Below are 27,649 nucleotides of genomic sequence, written 5' to 3'. Positions count from 1 at the left end.
GTGTAGATGGCTGGCAAAGCAGAGAAAAGCCGACTTTAAACAGTGATGCACAGCTGCTTTGCAGAAAGAAGGGATCACTTCTCAGAGAATAGAGAAGAGAAGGCAGGCTTTGCAGTAGATTAATGACATGCTCTGGTAATACACTGCGGTTTCTAAAATCTTGCTGCTTTTTCCCCCCAGTCGCTTTTCTGTGGGAACCGGCCAGCCATTCTGTGTGTGTTTAAACTCCATAGGGGAAAAAAAATGGTGTGGAAGTCAAGGACTACAGGCAAAGCTAAGCAAAGAAAGAAAAGCTGATTAGAGATCCATATCCTTTGGTCCATGTCTTGATTTAGGGTATTGTTCATGTTCATTTGGGAAAAAATACTGGAAGATAAAACCTTTCATGGGGAAAGGTTGAATATGCAGTGCAGTGCATATAGGAGGCCTAAGTACCATCACTTTATTATACTATTCTGCCTAAATATATAGAAACCCATCAGAGGAGAGGAAGAGCACATCTGCTTCCCCTTCATTGTTGCTTAGGGTAGGAGACCGAGAGTGTGCCGTTGGCTCCTTCTGCTACTACCTGCCTGCTTCTCCTTCCCCTGTGAGACTGTTACCTGTGGGTAACACCTGTTAGAAGCGTGTGCAGGACTGGGGCCGGGGTGAGTGACTTAGCAGTTCCTAGGGTCAGCTGCCCAGCTCTGGGCCTTTATAAGAACGCAGCCTGTTGCCACTTTGGGGGAGCCACTTTGGGGAGATAACGAGGGCGAGGGCCAGGCTGTTTGGCTCAAGATCCCTCATGGGTGTGTAAAGGTGGGCAGGTATTTTAATTCGGCTTCTTTTTGAAATCCTGGGTGAGTTGAATTTTAATGTGTCGGGGTCTGTCTGGAGATGGGGAGACTAGGGGTGTATCCAATGATTATGGGGCAGCTATTCCAGTGGTACTGGGGAATAGAAGAAGTAACCTTGACAGGACAGCAGGCCGTTGCAGGGGAAGGGAAATCAGAAACCTAATTGCCGTTTCCCCTTCCCCATTGTCCTGCCAGCTCTTTGACCTTGAAAAGCAAAAGCTGACCAGCCACAGAGCCTTGTCTTGCTTTTTTGTAATGCCAAGTCGGTCCAGATAAACCTGAAATCATTCATGATCTGATTCTGGATGAAGGGACTGATCTGGTATGTATTACAGAGACTTCGTTGAGGGAAGGCTGGTGCCCCAGCCTGGTCCCAGCTTCTCCCTCCAGGGTACTCTGCTGAGGAGCAGGGGAGGAGACGTGGGCAGGAAGGTGGACTGGCTGTGGTCTATAAGAACAATATCCACCTTGCCAGGATCCCTGTCGAAGTGTCTGACCATACTGAATGTATGTACCTAAGTTTGGGGAACAAGGTTAGATTAGGACTTCTGATCACCCCGCTGCCCAACAGAGTCCCTAACTGAGCTGACGGACTTAGTCTCAGGTTTGGCATTGGGGTCTCCCAGGCTTGTGGTGCTCGCAGACTTCAATGTCCATTTTGGGACCAATTTGTCTGGGGAGGCTCAGGAGTTCTTAGCAGCCATGACAACTATGGGCCTTTCCCAAGTGGTCTTGTTTGTTTGTTTGATTGATTTCTATACCGTCCTTCCAAAAATGGCTCAGAGCGGTTTACACAGAGAAATAATACATAAATAAGATGGATCCCGGCCCCCAAAGGGTTCACAATCTAAAAAGAAACATAAGACAGACACCATCAACAGTCACTGGAGGTACTGTGCTGGGGGTGGATAGGGTCAGTTACTCTCCCCCTACTAAATAACCAGAATCACCATGTTAAAAGGTGCCTCTTTGCCAAGTTAGCAGGGTCTTGGGACCGATGCATATTGCTGGTCACATGCTTGATCTGGTCTTTCACTCTGAACAGGGTGGTGTTCCGTGGGTGGGAACTCCCGTGATTTCCCCATTGTCATGGACGGATCACCATCTGGTTAAGGTTGGACTCTCGGTCACATCCCACCTCCGCAGGGGCGGAGGGCCCATTAGGATGGTCCAGCCAAGAAGGTTACTGGATCCAATAGGATTCCAAGAAGTCTTGGAGGGATTTAGTGTTAGCTCTGCTGGTGATCCTGTCGACATTCTGGTGGAGAATTGGAATAATCAACTCATCAGGGCAGTAGACTCAATCACTCTCCAACCCAATTTGAAACTGGCCCCTTGGTACATGAAAGAACTATGGGGGCTGAAGCAGCAAGGTAGACAACTAGAGCGCAAGTGGAGAAAGACTCAACTCGAATCCGACAGATTACTACATAGAGCACATTTGAACATCCATGCTCAGGAGATACATGAGGCAAAGAACAAAGCAAAATTAGCTGAAATTCTTTTTGCAGAGTGGACAAGTGATCCTTCGTGGTTTCAATATTCACAGATAAACAGCATATTTCAGAAAGAGATACAAAGAACGGGGAGGATTAGAGAGCTGATGGGTTTTGAAATATTAATAACAAAACTCAGAGCACTTACTAGGACTTATATACAAGTTGTTATTGAAGCCAATACAGGATCGGAACAGGTAAAAGACTGCATGATAAAATAGATGCAAAACTTAAAACAATTGATATACAAGAATGGGTGTATCAATGGAAGGTGAATATTACATTTACAGTGAATAGCACGATAAGAGAAAACTGGTATAAAATGTATTTTCGCTGGTATCTTACTCCCATGATTATTGCAAAGACAGACAATAAATTTTTTGGTAAATGCTGGAAATGTATGAATCAGGCAGGAACCTTTTATCATATGTGGTGGATGTGCAGTAAAGCTAAGCAATTTTGGAAGACAATTCATTCTAAGATGCAACAACTTTTGAATATTGACTTTCCGCTATTACCAGATTATTTTCTTGTTAAATATCACAAAACCTTATATACCTGTAAAATAAACTGAACTCTCTTTATATACAATTACTGCAGCTAAAATTCTTTATGCTAAATATTGGAAAGTTCATTTAATTCCATCATTAGAAGAGTGGCAACTTAAACTTTAGGAATATGCATCAATGGCTAAGATTACATCACACATAAAGAACAAATCAGAGGATAAATTTGTTTCAGCGTGGGAACCATTTATTAATTATTATTATTTTTATTATTATTATTACATTTATATCCCTCTCCTCCTCCAAGGAGCCCAGAGCGGTGTACTACATACTTGAGTTTCTCTTTCACAACAACCCTGTGAAGTAGGTTAGGCTGAGAGAGAAGTGACTGGCCCAGAGTCACCCAGCTAGTTTCATGGCTGAATGGGGATTTGAACTCGGGTCTCCCTGGTCCTAGTCTGGCACTCTAACCACTACACCATGCTGACTCTATTATAATTTGGTTCATGGTTAACACCACATCCAAGATTTGGATTTTTTTTTTAAACTAGGCCATAAGTTCTATATCTTTTGATGGTTGTATCAATGTGTAGATATGTTACTCAGCTACCATTGGGTTTGAATAAATTGTTAGATATGATCGTGAGCTAGAATCCAAGTTGGTATATTTGATTATCATGAGATGTCATATGTGTTTTTCTTTTTTTCCTTCTCTTTTCTGTGTTGGCTTTTTATTTAATATTTCTTTAAATAAATACATTTTTAAAGCGATTCTTTTCCTCCTGTATTGTGTCTACAGTTCACGTCCGGTGGAGTTGTTCAGGGTTGTGAAGGGGCTAATGTGTGCTCCTTCCCCCTTGAATCGGTACTATGATCCAACAATGTCACTGTGACATTTTTAATGAGTTCTTTTGTGGACAAAATATCTCATATTTAGGCCGACTTAGATTCAAATTCCACAATTGTTACAGCGTCTGAGGCCGAGGTGTCCAGCAACTCCTCTTATGTGATGACCCTGCATCAGTTTGTGACTCCTGAGAATGTGGACAAGTTGCTTGGAATGGTACAGCCTACCACCTTGATCCTTGCCCAACATGCCTTATACTGTCTGGCAGGGCAGCTGTTGTAGAGGACCTGGTAGAGATTATAAATGATTCTCTGAGGGAGGGCAGGATGCCTCCTTGTCTTAAGGAGGCAATCATAAGACCACTTCTGAAGAAGCCTGCCTTGGATCCCTCGGAGTTAAGCAACTACAGGCCTGTCTCCAACCTTCCATGTCTGGTCAAGGTGATTGAGAAGGTGGTGGCCTCCCAGATCCAAGAAGCCTTGGAGGAAACTGATTATCTAGACCCATTCCAAACTGGCTTTCGGGCAGGCTATGGGGTAGAGACTGCTTTGGTCAGCCTGATGGATGTTCTCCATCAACTCTGTTGGTATTTTTGGATGTCTCAGCAGCTTTCAGTACTATTGACCATAGTATTCTTATGGAATGTCTGAGGGGACTGGGGGTGGGAGGCACTGCTTTGCAGTGGTTCCACTCCTATCTCACAGGCAGATTCCAGATGGTGTCCCTTGGAGACTGTTGTTCTTCAAAATCTGAGCTTTCCTATGGTGTCCCGTCAGGGCTCCATATTGTCTTTGATGTTGTTTAACATCTAAATGAAACCACTGGGAGAAGTCATCAGGAAATTTGGTGAAGGGTGTTATCAATATGTTGATGACACCCAAATCTGTTTCTCCATGTCAACATTATCGGGAGAAGGCATAACCTCCCTAAATTCCTGCCTGGAGGCAATAATGGGTTGGATGAGGGATAACAAGCTGAGACTGAATCCAGATAAGATGGAGGTACTAAATGTGCAGGTTCAGAACTCAGGAGACAATTTTGATCTGCTGGTTCTGGATGGGGTCACGCTTCCCTGGAAGGAACAGGTACGCAGTCTGGGGTTGCTTCTGGATCCGAACCCGTCCCTGGTGTCCCAGGTTCAGGCGGCAGCCAGCGGTGGTTTTTATCAGCTTCAGCTGATACGCCAGCTGCATCCATTTCTTGAGATGAACGACCTCAAAATGGTGGTAAATTTTTATTTATTTAACATTTACATCCTGATTTTTCTCTGAGGAGCTCAGAACAGTGAGCTCAAAGCAGTACATATGCTGGTGACCTCTAGGCTAGATTACTGCAATGCGCTCTATTTGGGGCTGCCTTTGTACATAGTCTGGAAGCTACAGTTGGTCCAGAATTCGGTGGCCAGGTTGGTCTTTGGGTCATCTAGGAGAGACCATATTACTCCTGTGTTCGAAGAACTACACTAGCTGCCAATACGTTTCTGGGCAAAAATACATGGTGCCCTTTATATTACCTATAAAGCCCTAAACAGCTTAGGCCCTGGGTATTTAAGAGAACATCTTCTTTACCATGAGCCCCACTGCCTGTTAAGATCATCTGGAGAGGTTCGTCTGCGGTTGCCACCAACTCCTTTGGCAGCTACTCGGGAACGGGCCTCCTCCGTTGCTGCCCCTGGACTTTGGAATATGCTCCTTGTTGAAATAAGAGCCTCCCCATCTCTGGCACCTTTTAAAAAGCACTGAAGACACATTTATTCACCCAGGCTTTTTAATTAGATTTATGGTTTTAAATTTTAATGTTGGTTTTAAATGATTGTAATGTTTAAATTATTTTAATTGTTTAATTGATTTAGTTTTTATTTTAATTGTTAATTGATTTTAATTTTGTTTATTTTGATGTAAACTGCCCTGAACCGTTTTTTGGAAGGGAGGTATATAAATCAATCAATCAAACAAACATTTCTTTTAAAAAAATTAATAATATTTTTAATTGGGTAAATATAACACAAAACGGGGCAGGCAGGGAGGGGGCAGGCGGATGGTGGCTGACACTGAGAAATAAACAGTAGGGATGTGCACGAACCGGTCCAGAGGCCATGTTGGAGGCCTCCGAACCGGTTCGGAACCGGACCGGTCTGGTGGTCCGGCACTGAGGGGGGTCTACCTTTAAGGGCGGGGGGGTAGAACTTAACCCTCCCGCTGCTCTTCCCCCTCCGGCGCTGCGGTTTAAATCGAAGTTTTGGGGGCGGCAGCGGTCCTCCCTGCCGCCCCTGCCCCCGTCGTTGCCCGGAAGTTGCAGTAATAGGAGCACGCATGCGCGCGTAGCTCTGAAGGATCCAATGCAAATTTCTTCGATAATGGCCTCCTTAAGACAAGGAGGGAACCTACCCTCCCTCAGAGAAGAACTCACAGCAATATGACCATGGAAAAAATCACAATGGAGGTATCTATACTAATTCAGGGCAGAGTGGATTCAGTAGTCATTAAGTAGTTAGGGGAGCACATCTGCATTATTGGGAGTTTATGGACACCACCACCCCCGCCTTTGCCCTTGAGCAAAGGACAGGAAAGAGAGAAAAGGTGATTCTCTGGATGATTCTATTCCACTAGGAAAAAATGTTCCATAAAGGCCTTAGTAAACTGGAATTTGCTAGGGACAACAACCCACTCTGTTATTTATTTAAAAGAACTTAGGCAGAGGGGCAAAGCAGTGGGCAGACAGCCTGCTCTACTCACAAATCTCTGGACATGGGGCAAGAACTGCATGTGCAAGTTGTATGGTTAAATATGGGGCAGATTATTATTTTTCCTTTTCTCCCCTCAACGGTCCCTGCTCTTGCAATGATCACCCCACGCAGAGACCTGTTTCTATATGCAACCCATCCTTCACTTCATTGCAGCTACAGGACACATGTCGTTCAGGGAATGGGAGACAGAGAGGTTATGGCATGAGGGCAGTGAGGCCAAATTGCAGTAAACACATACCCAGAAATTGAGCCACTTGATTTAATTGTTTTGAATAGTTCTGACATACTGAATTTCCTTGCTTTTCCACTTCAAAGATACTTGTGTTTCACTGGCAAATATATTGTTAAACTATGCATATATCTGCTTGTTAAAAAATAAGGCAGCAGTTTGGAGTTCTCCAAGGTGAACCGCATTAGATAAATGTCAGAACATGAGATTACCTCCCAATTTCTCTTTGGCACACATGGCTGAAACAGGCCTATCATGGTCTGGTCTGGCCTGGCCACACTCTCTTGCCACTCCTGAGGCTGCAGGTCTGGAGCAACAGCAGTTTAGAAAAACATGTGAGAGACAGACACAAGTTACCACTCTGCAAGAACCTAAGAGAGACAGACACCCAACGCTCTCCTCTCTCTAGTCACTGCTCTGCCAATCACGGCAATTCTCTTCAGACAAGAGCCTAAGAGAGACAGACACAAGCAAGTTCCTGCCTTCCTCTCTCCCACTGCTGCTCTGCCAGTCAGAGGCATATCTATGGAAAATAGCGCCCCAGGCAAGCACTGAAATTCTGCCCTGTCCAAACATCTGACGCAAACTTAGAAAAAAAACTGCTTTGTTCCTTCTATTCCTTTTGGCCAGAGAGATATTTGAAAAATATTTTTTAAAAAAACAAAAAACTCAGAAGCCATAAAGTGCTGAATAAAGCTTCTGATAGTGATACACTGGGATTGTGATGATTGTTGGCTTTCCTGAAGATTTACAGAAGCAACTTAAATACATGGGAAGCTGCTTTATACTGAGTCATACACTCCATCTAGCTTGGCACTGTCTACTCTGATGGGCAGCGGCTCTCACTGACTTAGATTCTATTAATTTTTTTAAAAAAAATTACCTGTAGCCTCTTCAGGGATCTTCCTAAAGGCCATGGAGAGGGGCGTTCTGCAAAGGTTCCTCCTCCTCCCACCAAAGCCCATCCAGGCTGATTTTCGGGCTCATCCGGGCCTGCAAAGATCAACACAGCAGCCATTTGGGAGGCAGCCACATATGCTCAAATGGCGTCTGCAAGGCCTTGCAGAGGACGTTTGAGCATGCGTGGCAGCCTCCAAAATGGCCACTGTGTCGATGTTTGCAGGCCCAGACAGGCCTGAAAATCAGCCGGGGATGGGCTGAAGCGGTAAATTAAGAGGCCAGCAGGGGAAGGAGAACCTTTGCAGACCACCACCCCCACGGCCTTTAAGAAGCCCCCTGAAGGGGCTACAGGTAAAAATAATATTTTTTTAATTTAAAAAAAATAAACTCACTAACTAGGGAGGAGGTGGGAAGCAGTATGGCACTGGTGCCCCCCTTCAAGTGGCACCTAGGGCACATGCCCTGGCTGCCCTACTCTAGATACGCCTCTGCTGCCAATGGTGGCAATTTTCACTCGGACAAGAGATTATTATAAATTAGACACCCACATGCACCCTATGCCATTTTCAATAGGATTTTGCTGAGGCTGAAGAGAGAGAATCTGCTCTCTCACTTGCACATGTGCACACAGCCTTTAAGTGTGCACTTGCCGAAGTGTGCACACGTGTGTGCTACTCCAGCCTACTACTGGTCCGAAAAATGGATAAGGCAGCAGGGAGGTATGCTACCACTCCACCGGACTGGTTTTCCAGCCAGCACCGAAGAGGGAAAAGCGGAGCAAGGGGTAAGTGCATCCTCCCCTGCCCTTAAAGTTATCCCACACCCGCCATCAAACTAGCTCGGGCCGGTTCCGTGCACATCCCTAAAAAAGATGGCACTCAATTGTGCCGGTACTTTTAGCAGCCCCACAAGACTGTGTGGCTGCTGGAAACCTCTGAGCGGGTGGTGGAGGAGGGAGCTTGTACACCTCAGAGGGAACACAGGGCCCATGTATCTCACTCTAGTTTTTTCAAGCAACACCAACAACTCAGTTGTGAGAACCAGAAAAAAAATTTCAGCACATTCTCAACTCCCTTGAAGCAGCTTCCATTAGAGATTTCTCAATGTTGCTTAAGACAAACTGGCCACTTGTTGAAATACTTTAATAACTAGCCATCTCAACTACTTCACCAGTGTAATAGCACACAAAAAATAGCACAATTTGTGACACACCAAAGACAGAAAGGTAGGCTACAGCCATTTACAGAATATTTATAGCCAACACATAAACATGTGGGCAGTTTTACAAGTTTTATTTTTAACAAATCCTATCCATGTTGACATATACTGTAGAGGATTGTTCTCACTGAGTAGTAAACTCGTATCCAGGCTTCACAACTTGAGGTGGAGGTTTACGTGTTAAATGATCCTCCATAAATATTCCCTGCATATAGAACAAAAGAACAGCCCTGCTGGATCAAGCCCAAGGCCCATCTAGTCAGCATCCAATTCCACACAGTGACCCACCAGGTGCCACTGGAAGCCTACGGGCAGGGATTGAGGGCATGCCCTCTCTCCTGCTGTTACTCCCCTGCAACTGGTACTCAGAGGCAGCTCAATAAAATAAAGCATCTCAAAAGAAAAGGGGCAGGATGAGGTCACAGCTCCGTGGCAAAGCATCTGCTTAGCATGCAGAAGGTCCAGGCAGGGTTAAGCAAAATTCCTACCCGCTACCCAACATCATCTCAAACTGCACGGGAGGAGGAAATAGTAAAACACTCCTGTATTCTACCAAAAGACAACCACGGGGCTCTGTGGTCACCAGGAGTCAACACTGACTCGATGGCACACTTTACCTTCACTCAACATAATAATATTGTTGGTTTTAAGTAAACAAGTGCTGGTATTTAGAAATGCAGAGAAACTGCTTGAGTACTGCAGATGATGGATCAAACTAGAAGTTTGTGTTTTCTAAAAAGGATTTCAAAAATGTCTCTATATTTTCATTTTATATTAAGTAAAAGATAAAGGGGCTTCTAGAACCAGTTCTGCTATTGCTTACAGTATAAAGCTAATCTAACTCTGCTGACGTCTAGAGAACCACATAAAGGTGAACCATCAAACATAATTTTCAACTGAAATATTGTCTCTGTTTGTACATAACCATTAACATGGATCAGACGACATTTCCTGAATGCATCAAAAACTTCTTGAAAACCAGTAGGCCAAGCATACTATGGAGCAGTGCCCTGCTGCAGTATAAATTATGTTCAATCTCCTCTCAGCAGAGAGTGCACCTATGGTGCTCTCTGTGTAGTTCCCATTAAAAGTGACAAGACAAATAGCAGTTAGTTACCCAAACATTTAAAATGCAGATAGCCTGTCCAGCTTTGGGAAGCAGCAGGGAATCAGGCCCACAACTCCCATAATCTCCAGCCACAGTGGCCAATAGCCAGGGATAATGGGAGTTGTAGGCCAACATCTGTAGGAGGGCCGAAGCTGAGCAGCCCTGCTCAACTAATAAAGAGGGGAAGGTTGCTTTTCTCAAAGCTTCTCTTTCTGCCTCCCTATAAGAATGCAGACAGAGGAGAAAGCAGCACCTAGATCAGAGAGCTGTGATGCCTAACTGTTCAGGTGGAGACTCCCATGTCTAGCACTTCCACGAATGTTCAGCATGTAGTTAAAATGTACAAAATAGCACAAATAGCAAAAGGAAGAGCAAAGAAGGAAAAGAGAGGAAGTACAGAACACAACAAATGAACATATGAGGCTACCTTATGTAGCCAGTGGTCCATCAGACCAGTGGCTCAGTACTACCTCCAGGGTTTCAGGCAGGGGTCTTTTCCCAGTCCTACTTAGAGATGCCAGGAATTGAATCCAAGGCCTACTATGTGCAAAGCATGTGCACTGCCACTAAGCTACAGCTACACGCCTTAAATAGAAATGGATATGCCCTATACTAGACTGGAGGCAATTACTGAGGATCAGTCCAGACATTACAACTCTTGTCCTCACAAGTCACCCAGGAAGCTAGTGGCTATGAGTCAACCAGACGCGACAGCTGAATGCTTCATTTGTGCTTTTGTCTTAAAAAAAAAAAAAAAAGACACACAAGCCAATAGCAGCTGTTGATTCAGACCACGGAACATGCGAAGGGGAATTTAACCCTTGCCCTGCACTGTGGACTCTGAAGACATGCCACCCCATCCCCGCCACAAATTGATGTTAGCTCTGGGATGTTAGCTCTAGTTTGACCCTAAGGGACTGAGCTGTAAACCAAGTAGTCTGTGGTTCCAAACTCAATCAGCTATATGAACTCACTAGGAGCTACAGGACAAACTATACCCCCCATCTAAAGTACACACATACCGTATATACCTCATAAGAACATAAGAACAGCCCTGCTGGATCAGGCACAAGGCCCATCTAGTCCAGCATCCTGTTTCGCACAGTGGCCCACCAGATGCTGCTGGAAGCCACAGGCAGGAGTTGAGGGCGTGCCCTCTCTCCTGCCATTACTCCCCTGCAACTGGTTCTCAGAGCCATCCTGCCTTTTGAGACTGGAGGTGGCCCACAGCCCTCCGATTAGTAGCCATTGATGGACCTCTCCTCCATGAAGTTATCCAAACCCCTCTTAAAGCCATCCAGGTTGTTGGCTGTCACTACGTCCTGTGGCAGAGAGTTCCACAAGTGGATCACGCTTGTGTGAAAAAGTACTTCCGTTTGTTGGTCCTAGACCTCCTGGCAATCAATTTCATGGAGTGACCCCTGGTTCTAGTGTTGTGTGAGAGGGAAAAGAATTTTTCTCTCTCCAAATACTCCAAACCATGAATGATTTTATAGACCTCTATTAGGTCTCCCCGCAGTTGTCTTTTTTCTAAGCTAAAAAGCCCCAGGTGTTGTAGTCTTGCCTCATAAGAAAGGTATACCTCTGACTGACTTGGCTTCCAGAGCTTTTGTCAGAGAGATTTTACTTGAAACATTTAATATGTTGCCCTCTGGCTTAAGTTTAAAAAAAAAAAATTCCAAGGAGACTTACAGACAACATTAAAAATGTGTGACTCAGTAGTGCTCAGATCAGCTTTTAAAAGGCACAGATTAGTACCAGGCAAGCCTTTCTAGGTTGCCACTAGGGGTGTTCATGAAACCGGTATACCTGGTTTGGTTTGAGTCCGAATCCAACTCAAACAAAACTGGACATGTTCAGTTCCCCACCCCCAACATATTCCTTGGTTCAGCTCAAATTCCAGCCAGTATGGGGGTTCTAACCAACAACAAAAAAGGCATGGCCCAGGCCACGCAGATGGCTAGTGTTCATGAGTGCAGCCTCCAAAATAGCCACCGCCAGCACAAAGAGGCCCAGAACGGGCCACACAGAGGCTAAAATGGCCAGAACTGATTGGAGACCAGGGGGAGGGGGAATCGCCAGAGAACCCCTCATGGCAACACACCCCAGCTGCAGTGAGGGGTGTGTGTGTGTGTGTGTGTGTGTGTGTGTGTGTGTGTGTGTGTACACACACACACAGTGTTAGAACCCCTGGACTGGATGGGGATGGGGGGGCTCAGCTCAAGGGCTAGCCCTGGAGCTGGCCAAGTTCAATGAGGGCCTGGTTTGAGGTCAAAGCAAAAGACCCGATTTGAATGCCATTTTGAGGCCAGTTTTGCTGAAAACAGGTCTCAAATAGGCACTTTTTAACATCGAGAGCTGGTCTACCAACTGTGGTTGGCAGGCAGACCAGTCCTCCATGATGGCCTGACATGCTAAGTCTGAAGCTCACCAGCTGATCCCAATCAGTAGACCAGCTCTCCTGTTTTCCCAGGGAGAGCTGGTGTACCAATTGAGGTGGGCAGGTAGACCAGCCCTCCACTTCCGACTTGGCACACCTGCCTGCCTCAGTGGACTGGTCTACCCACTGATCCCAATTAGTAGATCTGCTCTCCCTGAGAAAAAGCACTATTTTGAGGCCTGTTTCTCCAGCAAAATGGGCCTCAAAATGGTGCTCTAATACCCGAATCTATTTGGGTACTTCAAGACAGCCAGCCAAGCCACTTGTTCTCGGTGAATCAATTTGATGGTTTTACGATTCGATCCCAAATCAAATTGCAGAATCTGATTTAGGTACACCCTTAGTTGCCACCCTAACCTCTCAAAGCTGGGGGCACTCAGAGAAGGGCCTCAAAAAATAACCTTAGAATTCAGGCAGGTTCATGCAGGAGTAGGTTGTGCTTCAGAGAACCAATTCTCAAGGGTAAACACCAACACTGAATTGTGTTCAGAGGTGGACCAGGCAGCAAGGTCACTAAAAACTTGCAAGATATGTTCCATACAGTCAGTCAACAATCAAACAGACACATTTTGGACCAACTGTACTCTTTAAAGCCAGGTCCAGGTACAACACATTGCAGAGGTCTAATCAGAATGTTACCAGTGCATGGATAACATAAAATAAAAAGCTGTGAAATGCTTTGAATACTCCAGAGTGCTATATCCATACCAAGTATACCATACCACTACCATCAAGGATCTCTACAAGCATGTACTTGTGTATATAAACCAAAAGTGTTAACTGGGCAATCAGAAGTTGTCTGGAATCAACTTCTGATACTGACAGGGAACTTTTCCCAGCTTCCACCAATATGCAAAGAAATCACAGGTTTAAAAATAAAAATACAGAAGTCTGGTGGAGCCGCTCTGGGAAGGGCATCTAGGTTCCAAGTTCCCTCCCTGGCATCTCCAAGATAGGGCTGAGATTCCTGCCTGTAACCTTGGAGAAACCGCTGCCAGTCTACATAGACATACTGAGCTAGATGGACCTATAGTCTAACTCAGTATATGGCAGCTTCCTATGTATGGTGGCAGATCCTATGGCAACACTGAAACAGAGGCCCAGGGTTTGTGTCAATTAGCCTTGCAGAGAAATGCACTGCATTGTTTCTGCTACTGTTCAACCATCCAAACTACTAGCAGTTCTCCATAGCTTCAATGAACCCCTTATTTCTGATCTTAAAATCCTCCTAACGAAGTTCCACTTTACTGCTTGGAAAAAGGCTATGAAGTGCTGCCATCTCCTGTTGCAGGTAAGGCAGTAGAAGCATCACATCACACACAACAGTGAAGACTAGAACCCAGGTCTCCTCCCTGGCTGCTTAGCTATCCATGCATGCTGACACAGTTCTGCTGCTTGCAATATCCAATGTGCAAACACATTTAGTCTTTTAACTGCTTGACACTTGCTGTGTGGCTACTCACAAACTGCAAAACCATCCTGGGGGGAAGCAGAATTAGTATGTGTGCCTCAAGAAACTGTCAGACACAGCCACGAGGCAGTCTCGTGTAAAAATCAGCCCTATTAAAGGAAACACAGTAAGCTGGGTGAAAAATAGCCCTTGTTTATTCATAGCTTACTCATCTAAATAGCATACTACAGCAACTCATTTCTTCAACCACTTAGGGCTGCGAGACCACACTCTGCATAAAACCTCTTTTTCAAATAGCTTCCCTAGTCACATCCCAGAAAACTGATACTAAAATTACTTTAGAAGTCAAAGTACTAGTGAGGCAACCATGAAATTTCATAAGAAGCACATCTTAGAGGTAGAGGGAAGGGAACACAAATGAATGAGAAGCATGGATGAATGAGAAGCATGGAGAGGAATGGTGGCATTTCGAGCCAGCAAAATGGCAGGATAAGCTTCTGGAGGGAAAGGTTTAAACGAAAGAAGAGGTGGATGTGGGTGCTTTAACCCCTTCTCCAGCCACTAACTCCCTCCTCCAGTAAAGGTCATAAAGGCTATTCAATCAGTGACTGGCTGGTCTGGATTCTCAACTTGTACTACTGAGTGTAGGATGCGGGAAAGGTTCAGTATCCAACTTCTATTTATACAGATGCTCTCTACAGCAAACAGCTCCTACAGTGAAAGCACTTTTTAAAATGCTGGAATTTGACTATTCTGTATAAACGTAATGAGCATGTTCAAAAAGCTAGAGAAGTTACTAACAGAAATCAGTCTACAAACATTTGAGAAACTTTCTTTTCAGATGCACATAATATCAATAACTCCAAGTTGACAACAAATTGTAATTTTTTTCATTGTTTAAATGTATATAGGCTATGGATTAAGTTGCTAGAACATATGCCAGAAAACACAGTGTTTTTTGTCTCACTGTTTAGCTACATTTAAAGCTATCCTGCTTGGTCAAGCATTTTACTTACACACTCACACACACACACACACACACACACACACACACACACACAGAGACTAGAGTTGTGAAGTTGTATCGGACCAATAGGGATATTAGGCATTATCAGAAAGATTTCTAATATGACCACAGGGAGCCCCGATAGTCGGAATTCTGACTAAAATCCCTATTATCCTATTGGAAATCCTTCTACTTCTGAAAAATATCAAAACAAAACCAGCCCAGAACTTGGAGACAAAGTCTCTCCAAGCTGGCTGAAGTCCTGGACATTAAGGAATGTACCCCCACAAATCGGGGGGGGGGCAAGGTAACCCTCCAGGAAGCACCCACTGACCCAGACTCTTTCTCTCCAAGCCAATTCCTGACTAGGTTATCTAAGGATTGTATCACCAAAATCAAGGAGGTGAGAGCCAAGGTATCCTCCCAGGAAACACCCACTGGGCCAGTTGTTGCTTCCTATAAAGTTACCTTAACCCCGCACCCCCGATTTCAGAGGTGCAGTCCTCAAAATCCAAGCTGTTTCTTGTTGTGTGTCTTCCAATAAGGATTATCGGTAAAATACTGAGTCAATACTGATCAGATACCAACAGTGTTGGGGAGGGCACATTGCCCTCCCCAATATATTTATTTGGTGTGAGAGGTAGTTATTGGATTAGCATTGATCCAGTACTTCTGCTGTGGCACAGGCCTAGGTTTTATTGTTTCAAAACAAAATTTTATACATACTGAAACATCACTAGCAGAAATTTTTAAAATAGGAGTTTTCATTCTTTTAAAAGAAAAGGGGAAAAAGAAATCCCTGCTCCCGTGTGCTTCACAGGGGAGCAACACAGAATGGATTCACACAACTAACTTTTTCCCATGAAGTTTTCCAATTCAGTTCACAATACACGTCTACATGGAATACAAGATAGTCAACAGTTTCAATATATAAGCCACTCACAAGCCACAAGCAAGATTCTGATTTGTTATTTTCTCTTTTCCGAGAACCAGTGAGTTATTCACATATGTCTTCATGCCCCGAGGTATCTGAAGAGTACATCTGCTTCGCAGCAGATCTGCAAGATATTTAATTTGGGGATTTAAAGGGACAGTTCACATAGGCTTGGCTACTCTCCGCAATCCCTGGCAGATCTGTTTCCTGTGCGTTCCCACTGGCTTAGTCTGGGTTTTTCCTCCAGCCAATCACAAATCACAACACAGAAGAGGAGAGCATAGCTGTTAGTTTGACAGCGATGGAAGAGGACCAGCATTGGAGGAGCCGCACTGGAGGCTTCACTGCTGCCGCAGCTGCCGGACCACGGTCTGCAGAAGAGGTCCACAGCAGAAGAAAGTCAGCCCACACATCCCAACAACACAATCAGTCCCTCCCTACCTACGCACTACGGGCATGGGGCACACTGGGCATTTTAAGGCTACTTGCTTTCCTTTTTGTGCTGGCCACCCCGGACAAAGAAGGGCGGGGAGAGAACCACTGAGGGAGCACGGGTGGGGGCAGAAGACAGGGGTCCAAGCCTGGCACCATGTGTTGTTGTTGTTGTTGACTTTGAGTTTGCAAGATGTAGTTGTATGATGAGCGGGCAGTGTGTATTTGCTTCAATTCCATGCTTGTGAGGACTGCTGCCACATGCTTGGGAGGGGGTCTTTTTGAGAGGAATAGGAGGCGATGTGACACTTAGCTAGGCACCTGATCATTACTGCTGCTGCTGCTGCTACTTCTTCTGAGCTGCAATGAACCACAGCACCTTCTTGCTGGAAGAGAGGGCATCAGTGGGTTAAGAAGCAGTCATCCCAGGTGGCTTGTCATGGAGAGAAGGGGCTGATGAAATTCACTGAAGCTTTTGTGCAGCTTTCTCTCTGCCTCTCTCTCTACCTGTGCAAGAGGAGCAGAATGAGGCTGGGGAGAGGAGGAGGAGGCAGCTTAATGAAGGAACTTTCTGCTTGTAAGCTGAGAAGCCAGCATAGGTGTGCACCCCGGCTGGACAAAAGTCTATTATTTAGAACTCAGAGACTTTAGTGGGAAGAAGCAGCTGCTAACCTACTGAATCTTTTGCAGAAAACTTGCATTTTCCCTGGTGTCCCCAACTCCCCCTCCCGCCAGTGATCACACACCGCCTAGTGATGCAGAACAAGCATCTTGCATGCTCCTCCCCACCCCTACTCTTGCTCCATAGCAGCAGTGGATCTGAGAAGGAGGGAGGGGAGTGTTCTCCCCTCCCCCCACCCTTGGCTTTCGGTTGGATTCAGATGACATTTTGCTCAGTGCTTGGGAGATGGGAAGTAATAATAGCTGACACCCAAACTGAACTCTGTATCCCAACCCCCACCCACCCACCCCAGTGCTTGCAACTGCAAATCACTCAGAGCAGAAAACACAGCCGTCAAACTCCCCTTTGTTGTGTTTTGAAAAAAGCTGAATTACTGCCAATGGCCATTCCACATATTTTAGGAGAAGCGGTGGGGAAAACTTGAAAGCTTGGCTTTTCACACACACACACACACACACACACACACACACACAAAGCTGCTGCAAATAGAGGATTTTTTAACCCCAGACATATTTCTGGCTAAGCAAGAATGCACAGTAACTGGAGTGAAAGCAGAGTTGGGTGTGTACTCATCTCATATAGCCCGCAGGGATGTCAGGGTAAACAAAACTAATTTGTGGACTGGCACACTCTAATCCGGAGTGGATTTGAATTAAAAACCCTGTCTGTAAAGCCTCCAGGTGGGTCCACATGAGATCAAGCCACTCATGAGATAAAGCCACACAAACATTGTTCTCTAAAATCAGTTAATTTGCAGTGACCAAAGACTCAAGAACATTCAGGTTAAATACCTCTAATCCCAGGTGAACAGTGACAGGTCCTAGCTATTTGTCAGGCATTCTGAACATGCTCAGATGCACTGTTCTATTTCAGATATTTCTTCCAATTTAATGTTGCAGAGCGTATTCCTGGTTCAATCTAAGCTCTAGGCAAGAAGATTGCAATGAGGAAAAAAGAATTGCTGCATGGCTCCACCGTTCAATCATTGTACTAGTCTTTATAGCATGCAGGGTACTACTACATAAATTGTCTCTTTCATCCTGCAAACACACTGTGAAGTTAGTTGCTGGTATGCTTTACTACAGAATGCAAAGACTTTGAGAGGGAGAATAAAATAGCCCAGGGCCACTGAGAATCTTTCAGGCAAAGAATGAATTTGGACTCAGTTCTCATCCATACCCTGAAGGGTTTAGTCCTTTTAGTCAATGCCAGCCGCAAGTGGGCCAATCCATATCGCAGCAGGGAAGATCACCCTATCTCCACACAGCTGTTTGGTCCAAGAGCAAAACTTTGATGGTACTAGATGCTTTCCTCCTGGGGCAAACAGCATGGAGAAAGGGTTAAAACCTGGGGGGTGATCTGGATCAGGACCGCAGCAAGGACAAAAGGGTTAAAAAACTACCTTTTGCCTACATCACAGCTCTGGTCAAGATTCCCCTCTCCCCGAGACAGCCACTGACTAAAGAAAAGCTACATGCCTTGATGCACTTAACGTCATGTTAAGTTTGACTGAACCGGATACTGCAGGTATTGTAGTATGGTGGCTAAGAATGCAAGCTGGAGAGTCCCCAGTTCATTTATTACCTCAGCCATTAACCAGCTAGTTATATGCTAGGCACTCTCACTCAGAATCAGTCCTACATCTACAATAACACTGAACTTCCTTACAGGGTTATTGCAAGGATTTGAGAGATGATGTATTTGAAGCACTTTGAACCCGCCAAAAAAACACAAAAAAACCCACCAATATTTATGCACCACTTTTCAACCAAAATTCTCAAAGACATCTACGTAGAAAGAGGTTGTCTGTCTGCAAAGGGCTCACAAGCTGAAAAGAAACATATCAACAGCCACTGGAGGGATTCTGTGCTGGGGTTGGGCAAGGCCAGGTCTTCTCCCCTTGCTAAATATAAGAGAATCATCACTTTAAAAAGCTTCTCTTGACTCAGTTACAAAATAAATGTTAAACATCTTTATACCTTGTAGGAAGAATTCCGATATAGCACAAGAACCTCAGATTCCGATTGTGGCTTATTTTAAGAAATCTGGTTAGAAAAGGCCAGTATCCATCAGTTCAGACATAACGACCGATCCTGATTGCTTTCTAATGACACTGATAGGCAGAATACTTCCAAGGTTTACATGCAAAAGGGACCCAGAGGTGCATGCTCCCAAGGCTAAGAGATGGCGCATGAAGCCATGATTTAACCTTGGCTCTGTGTGATGTCTGAATCAGCCCACGGTCTCACACCCAAACATCTGTTCTTCCCATACTCACCCCACTCTGCTTTGGAGATTGCAGGCAGCAGCAGGTTATGCTAATCACTCTTGTTTTCCCCAGCTTATCGCTTTCACAAAATCATAGGCCGGCATGACTCAAAAACCTTTGAGAGCTTCCCCCCACCCTGCCACAAAAACCTTCCCCTATGTAAACAGACATTCATATAGAGATATTGTCCCTGGAAGAATACTTCGTTTATTTTAGACACAATATTAACTGGAAAAGTAATGGCCATCCCACCAGACTGAAGAAGAAGGCGAGGCAAGACCGGAAGCCCCTCCACTGCCTCAACTTTGACCACTTGCAGTTTGCCCCTTTCCTTTTCAGAACTGTCTTCTACAATGGCCACTACGTATCAGCATTAAAAGCGTGGGTATCAGGATTTACTTCTTTTCCTCTTCTCTTCACATTCCTTTTATAACACACCTCTTAGATTGTGAGCCATTATTAAATAATGCAAACTGCCTTCAGTGCTATGACAGAAAGGCAGCATGTAAACATAATGAGGAATAGTAAGATGACTGATCTAGTGCAGCATAGGAAGGGCAGACTGCTCACAGCTTGTGAACTAAGAATAAACTTATATAAGCCACGCTCCCTTCTGTATCCACACAATTTGGGACAGATGGGATTGTCCTAAAACTGGCTGATAAAACTGCTATCAACACTCATGGTCAATGTTATCTTATTGTCTTAAGAACATTAGAACGGCCTTGCTGGGTCAGGCCCAAGGCAAAACTAGTCTGGCACCCCGTTTCAGACAGTGGCCCACCAGACACCTCTGGGGATCCAACAGGCATGCCCTCGCTCTTGCTGTTGCTCCCCTGCAACTGGTATTGAGAGGCATTGTGGCTCTGAGGCCGGAGGTGGCCCATAGCCACCAGACAAGTAGCCACTGATACACCTGTCTTCCATGAATTTTTAAAGCCATCATCCTGTGGCAGAGAATTCCATAGATTAATTATGCGCTGTGTTAAAAAGTACTTCCTTTTGTTGGTCCTAGATTTCCAGGTCTTCAGTTTCATGGGATGACCCCCAATTCTAGTGTTGAGAGAAAGAGAGAAATTTCTCTCTATATACTTTCTCCACACCATGCATGATTTTATATCTCTCTATCATGTCTCCTCCAGTCATCTTTTTTCTAAACTAAAAAGCCCCAGATGTTGTAGCCTTGCCTTGTAAGGAGAGTGCTCCAGGCCCCTGATCAGCTTGGTTGTCCACTTCTGCATCTCTTCCAGTTATATAAGGTCCTTCTTAAGATACAGTGACCAGAACTATATGCAGTACTTCAGATGTAACTGCACATAGATTTGTATACGGGCATTATAATATTAGCATTTTTATTTTCAATCTCCCTCCTAATGATCCCTAGCATGGAATTGGCCTTTTTCACAGCTGCCACACATTGAGTCAACACTTTCAATGAGCTGTCCACCATGACACCAAGATCTCTCTCCTGGTCAGTCACCAACAGCTCAGATCCCATCAGTGTGTGTGCAAATTTGGGGTTTTTTGTCCCAATATGCATCACTTTACACTTGCTTACATTGAAGCACATTTGCCATTTTGTCGCCCACTCCCTCTTATCTGTTTGTGCAACTGGGGCTCATTTAGTTTGCATTTCTAGAAGTGTCTGTGTTAAGGTACTCACTGGATGAGCTAGAATTAGATATTCGCAATCAATATTTTGAAAATATCAACAATATTTTCAACTACACTTAGAAGTGAAGCTTTCTAACGGCATCTCTTTCAACAAAATACCAATATGGGGACTCCTGGTATCTTAAGAGCAAACACAGATAACAAAACACATGCTTGATATGTAAGGAACAGGATAATCATTCAAGTTTAATTATTCTTATACACACTAATAATGATATTAGCCTTACCTTGAAATAAAAATGCTTTGCTGGCATTATGTAGTCCAGACACCTGTGTAACTCCAATAGTCATATTGACAAGATCCAGTTCTGAGATAATATCAATTTGTAAGTTGGGATCCGTTCCAAAACCTACAACTGGTTTTTTTTTTTTTTTGAGAGAGAGAGAGAGAGAAAGAAAGGGAAAGATTCAATTATTTTAAGTAAAATATTTACAGTACTATATCCATATATCATTTTTAAAAACTACATTTTCTCTACAAGAAGCATTAACTGAAACCAAGCTCTGATATTTCCAGATTTTAAAAAAAAATTGTATGGGACATAGAACCCAAAATAACCCTACCATCATTAATGCTGCAGTACGACATAACAAATGAGCCCTGCAATAAAACAAACTTTAAGAAGTGAAAGATTAGCATAGCGACATAGATCAAGCAGAGAACTTTATAACCCATTTGACAAGTTATGTCTGTGTCTATTTTAAGTACAGTACCCTCGTTCTCTGTTCCTAACTGCATCTCCTCTGGACTGGATTATCTGTTAAAATCCACGGGCTAGACTGACGTGTCCTGCTATGGGGTCTCTGGAAAGACTAACCTGTATGTAGGCACAGGAGCGATACACATGGGGGAGGCAGGCTTTCAATGCAAAACACCTAAAGTTTATTAGAAGGCAATCAACATATACAGTATGATTCTTCAAACAAGAACAGCCAAAATGGATATGTGTGTTTGTATCAATCTTCAGCTACTATACAAAACAAATCTATCAAGCAAAAAAATGTGTACCCTCTCCTCCTCATCATCGCCACCTTATGGTGTGTGGAGACAGGGGACGGACTACCTCTTTACTCCTGGAGTGAGCACTTATTGGCTGAGGCTTGGTTCTGAAGCACCCTTTTCTTCCGTTAGCTCTTCTTCTAGGTGCCTGAATTACCCGGGTAATTCTAGAAACAGTTAAACTACTTATGCATCTAACAGGATAGATTTCCATCTAGGATCTCAGAGGTCCGATCTAGGCCACTAAGGTTCTTAAAAATGAAATGTCTTTTAAAAAAAAAAAGAGCATGCTGTGGAATGCTGAACATCAGGAGCAGCAGACAGGAAAGTAGGGACTGCTTAAACTTTTTTTCCCCTTCCTCCTGATTGCCCACAAAAAAACCTCCCTATCCTAAGCTACTTTCCCAGTCCTGGGGAAGAAAGCTGTTTGGGGGTCCTACCTGAAAAGGAAAAAGAGCAACCCTCTTTAAGCAACCTGTTAAGCAACCCTCACCTTCCTCAGTTCCCTATTACCTTCTTACAGCTGCTTTCAATTTTTAAAAAAAATGGGGAGGGGAGAATCACAAGTGTGCACCTTGTGTTGCTTAGTTCTTAGCACCACCAATTTCAACACTACCCTGCATGTCTAAAGCAATAAGACCTAGCATTTATATTGAGCTATGGGATTTTCAAAGAACTTCATACACTTTATTTTTTAAAATCTGGTATTTTCCAAGTTTGATCAAGAGTGTGGATGTATATAAATGATGTGTATGTGAGAACAAATGGGTTCTGAAAAAAATGGATATATAGAATCAACATTTCTAGTTACATCCTTGAGCTACACTGAATCATTGAAGCAGTTTTTTTGAATTCATATTAATTATAGGATATTAAGTTAATATTTTGGTGTCAGCAGTCTATCACTCCTATGAAGCTGGCATCAGTGAAAATACAGAATGGTCTGTATGCCCCAGGGTCAACAAGAATGCTGCTTCTGCATCTCTTCAGTCTAGAAAATAAAAGACAGCAGGATCCTCATAAAATTGCTCTGCAGGTGATTAAGTATCATACACTACTTTCAGCCAGTCAAGATCAACAGACCAGGAACAGAACAGTAAAGATGAATCTTACAAGGGTGTGTCAACACAATGCGTTGTGTAACATGACAAGCATCTAAAATGTCTTAGAAATCAATCCTATTCTTTTTCCTAATGATTTCATTACGAGCAACAATGAAGGAGGAAATTCCAACAATGAAATAAACAGAAAAACCTCAACTGATTTCAGTGCATATTGAAACGAACCTAGAAATCCAACTATATGTATCTTAGCTCTCTACAATTTTCCTTTGCTCTGAATATTTGCTCCTTTTGCATTTGTGAGCTGTGGAGCTCCATGTCTTGAACATCAGTGTTTTCTGAAAGCCACTCTAGTACAGAATACATATCTTTTACTTTCCTTACCAATTAGAGCATTCACACATTAGCGAAGCTGCATTTTTTTTCCAAAAGAATGTTAATTCAATGAACATGTGACTCATAGAAACCAACTCATATGTTGATTCATACAACGAGGAAATTAACATTTGTCCAAAAAACAAAAACAAACCCCTCCTCTTGGTTCTCTTTCAGCTTCCTGAAGTGTGTTTACACAAAAGATAATAAGAAATAGGGACTTGGAGGTTTATTGTACTGCAAACTGACTGGCACCTATATGTATGTATCTTTAGGGGTTTTTTCTTTTGTTTTTAAAGCCAATGTGTGAAGAATAATATGACTGATTTTTTTGTTTGCTTTTTAATGGACCAAGAATGAACAATTGAACTCTGAACTCATTGCAAAGATCAAACTTTAATTGATTTACCATACTGCCAGTTCACATCTGAATATGTACCAAAACCAACTGAAAGGAAAACGTTGATTACTTTCCTTTTAATCTCACCCATGCATAGAAGGCTAAGAGCCCCTGTCATCCCCAAGACATTTTGGAAAATATAATTTACTCTTCCCACTCCTCAAACCACTCCCAGTAGAAATATAATCAAACAACCCAAGAGACAATATAAAATCCTGTAATGGCATCCAAAATGTACTGCTTAGGGGACACCTTGCTCTGCTTAATGGTAAAGCCAGCCCTGACAAGAATATATTGTAAGACTGGACTCACTTCTGAAAGCGCCACAGAAACAGTTTTCTTAGGTAACCATTTATATAGCTCTTAAGCACATTAAAGTATTAAATACATTTATTCAGACAATAGTTTGTGTAAACCTTGCAAGTAAGTGCGGCACTGAAATTAAACACACTAATGGCATAAAACAAAACCAGGGTGTAAATTTTCTTAATACTATTTACTAGCCTTTAGGTCTCTAGCTAACTTCATTCTTAACAGATGTTCAGAAGACACACAGAAGTATCCAATTTCTCTTTTAAGCTGGCACTGCCATCTTCAGTTACTGCAACTAAGGTCTATAATAAATGGCAGAGTTGGGAGGAAGTGCCAAGTGCCTGAAAAACAGATCAACCTAGGGTTACAGAGCAGAGGTTTTTGCAGGGGTGCCTGGCCAGTGCCAAAGCTAAAAACTTATGCAGGTGCCAAACAGTTTGTAGTGCAATAAATGCACAGTTGTTGCTCATTGGATGTGCAATATTTAGATGTCTCCCTTGAAGGAAATGCTTTCTCAGCACTCAAAGGATCTGTAGCTGCTGAGCAAACAAGTTCCCAGCTAACAAGACTATTGCAATTTACATTACTGTTCAACAGAGTGGACTGAATAGCCAGCGTGGTGTAGAGGTAAGAGTGCTGGACTAGGACCGGGCAGACCCGAGTTCAAATCCCCATTCAGCCATGATACCAGCTGGGTGACTCTGGGCCAGTCGCTTCTCTCTCAGCCTAGCCTACTTCACAGGGTTGTTGTGAAAGAGAAACTTAAGTATGTAGTACACCGCTCTGGGCTCCTTGGAGGAAGAGCGGGATATAAATGTAATAATAATAACAACAACAACGTGATTACACACATATCACTGGAAAGTGGCCATGACATAACTGGTCTGCCCCATTCCCATGCAAAAACTTAACAGAAGATCTACAAAGAGGCATGGGACATGCTGTTACCTAGAAAGGAAACAGGGCAGAGGACCTCAGTGGGTAGGCAGCCCAAAGGACAGTTACTGAATGACAGGAACAAAGTAGACACTGACAGTAAAGTGTGCTGTTGAGTCGGTTTTGACTCCTGGCACCCACAGAGCCCTGTGGTTGTCTTTACAGGAGGGTTTTACCATCGCCATCTTCCGTGCAGTATGAAATGATGCCTTTCATCATCTTCCTATATTGCTGCTGCCCGATATACGTGTTTCCCATAGTCTGGGAAACATACCAGCGGGGATTCGAACCGACAACCTCTGACTTGCTAGTCAAGTCACACTACAGAATACTAAAAAGCAATGAGAGGGTGCCAAAAGAGACCTAAGGAAAAGAGGAATGGAGGCAGAAACTGAAAGAAGCACGAGGAAAGAGAACAAGAGACCTTTGGGGTCATGGAGAGATGAGCGTTTCAATTAGCCCGCCATGCCTTGAATCGCAGGTCTCTAGTGGCATTAAATATAAGAACAATTATACAGGCACAGTAGCAGCTGTATACTTAAGGCCGATCTGACTGATATTTGATGCAGAGAAAATAGGTGGCCTGTCACCACCTTTCAAAATTTCATGCAGTTTTTAATCTGCATACAGTTCAACCCCTGTAATTTCAATAATCAAGCAGCGCATTCGGGGGGGGGGGTTAAGAAACCCTAACTGCTTTTCTGTAAGTACCTCTTGCAAAGCTAAGGTAATGTTTAAGTTACCCAACCACACATACAGGACTGATTGTACACTGTCCCACTGAATCCCACCATTCATGGGCTGTGTCCATAGCTGGGAAGCAGACTATCAACCCCTACCCATGAGGCTGGGTCATTTAAATGTAACCACAGCCATGTGGCAACAGCTCACAGAAAATAGGTCACAAATGGTAGAGTAATGCTTAACAAGTGCCACAGTCAATGAAGATTTCTTTCCAATGAGTTTAAATGAGCAAGAAAACTGTCCCTATTTGCTAAATCTAGAGGACAAAATGTCTGAGACAATCTCCCTTGAAGCAATGAGAGAAGAAAGAGCATCTAGTTTGGGGTTGTTTAAACCAGGCAAGTCAAATAAAGTATGCCGGTTTCTCTCTCTTATGCACGTCTTAACTGTACAAAATACTGACAGGAAGAGTAAACTCTTTATTTTTAAAGAATCCCAATATGTCAGATCTACTCAACTAAGCTTCTGCTTAAGTCGGACATCTATACTGAAATCAGTTTACATGCCTGCTAAGAGTATGACCAACAATCTATGCCTCTCTCCCAGTAGGAATACCAATGCCCCAGCTTTAGAAAAGGTCTTCATCAGGGCACTAACACTCCACTTTTCAAACCTATTCATTTTTTCCATACTGGATTCAGAGAACATACGCACACACACACAACCATGGGTCTTAATATTAATATATATTAATATTTATATATATTAATAATTAATAAATACAAAAACTGCAGCTTCTGTTGTATAACAAAGTCTGTTTTTATCCCTGTGGTTTCAAGGTCTGCTTCTGAGATCTTAAGGAAGGACACAGACAGCTACATCATTTGCATCCCAGTGCCTTAAGTAGAAGAAATGGCTGAGGCAATCCATTTCTCTTCTTAGAAATTAAAGAGACATTAAATGGTAAACCATTTCATCTAAAAATAGTACAAATCATGAGATCTGATATTTTCTTCTACTCCCAGCTAAGAGTCCAAATCCTGACTTTCAGTTACTTCTTCACTTCAGCCCAAATCAGTTAATTTTGCCTGAGCAAAGCAAAAGAAAAGCTTTTAACCCATTAACACTAGAGGTGCTTGGGAGTTTCCACAGGACTGAGCTGGATAACTACCAATGTCAAGATAAAAATCTGACAGTAATTAATCTTCTCATTCTTAGAGGTGTATTACTCTCTTGTGCTTTTAGAAAACACTTGGTTACCTGGAAAATGACAATAATATAGGAACTATAGCTTAATTTGTGCTTAAAGCCCTATTCACATGGTACAGTTACTGTACATACAGTGTACATACATATTGTTATTTATATTAAACACATGTACAATAGTACACTTTTATCTTCCCCCTGCATTTGAGCAAGCATTCACCTAGGTTCACTTTTTAAATGAATGCATATACAATCATACAACATGTACATATGCACATACACCTGTACATACTTACAATGTAATGTATGAATGTGGATAGGATGTTCAATGCATGTACAATCTGTGTACAGTGTACATGCATGCAGATCTGTACCCATGTACAGTTATTCACAAATTATGTTCAACACACATACAGTAGTACACTTCCTAGCTGTACTCTATATTTGAGGGGACTTGTATCCAGATTCATTTTTAAAATAAACTAATTTAACCTGTACATACATACAATGTAATGTCTTAATATGGTTTATTCGTTTCATGGATACACCTACAGATCATCTTCCTTCGTTTTCAAATATATACATGCTGGCCGCAAGAAGGAACTTTCAAATTATCTGCACTTGACAGAAGTCAATAATCCCCACACTAACATGAGCCCCTGGTGGCGCAGTGGTAAAACTGCCGCCCTGTAACCAGAAGGTAACCAGAAGGTTACAAGTTCGATCCTGACCAAGGGCTCAAGGTTGACTCAGCCTTCCATCCTTCCGAGGTCGGTAAAATGAGTACCCAGAATGTTGGGGGCAATATGCTAAAATCATTGTAAACCGCTTAGAGAGCTCCGGCTATAGAGCGGTATATAAATGTAAGTGCTATTGCTATTGCTAACATGTACTAGTGAGAACTAGAAAATTTGCTTCACCTTGTCCTGGCAACAATTCAA

General features: G+C 43.3%; 1 protein-coding gene across 7 annotated transcripts in view; it reads right to left on the bottom strand.

Moving 5' to 3' along the window:
• Positions 1-27,649, bottom strand: part of NELL1 (neural EGFL like 1) — a 768,366-nt gene that overhangs the window by 736,800 nt on the left and 3,917 nt on the right. For all 7 annotated transcript variants that reach the window (XM_053266636.1, XM_053266637.1, XM_053266634.1 and 4 more), the window contains exon 2: positions 20,962-21,090. In XM_053266636.1, the coding sequence (XP_053122611.1) occupies positions 20,962-21,090 (129 nt within the window). The remainder of the gene's footprint in view (positions 1-20,961; positions 21,091-27,649) is intronic.

Source organism: Hemicordylus capensis, chromosome 1 (genome assembly GCF_027244095.1).
Source record: "Hemicordylus capensis ecotype Gifberg chromosome 1, rHemCap1.1.pri, whole genome shotgun sequence".
NCBI lineage: Eukaryota > Metazoa > Chordata > Lepidosauria > Squamata > Cordylidae > Hemicordylus > Hemicordylus capensis.
This window is presented reverse-complemented; position numbering and strand designations above follow the sequence as displayed.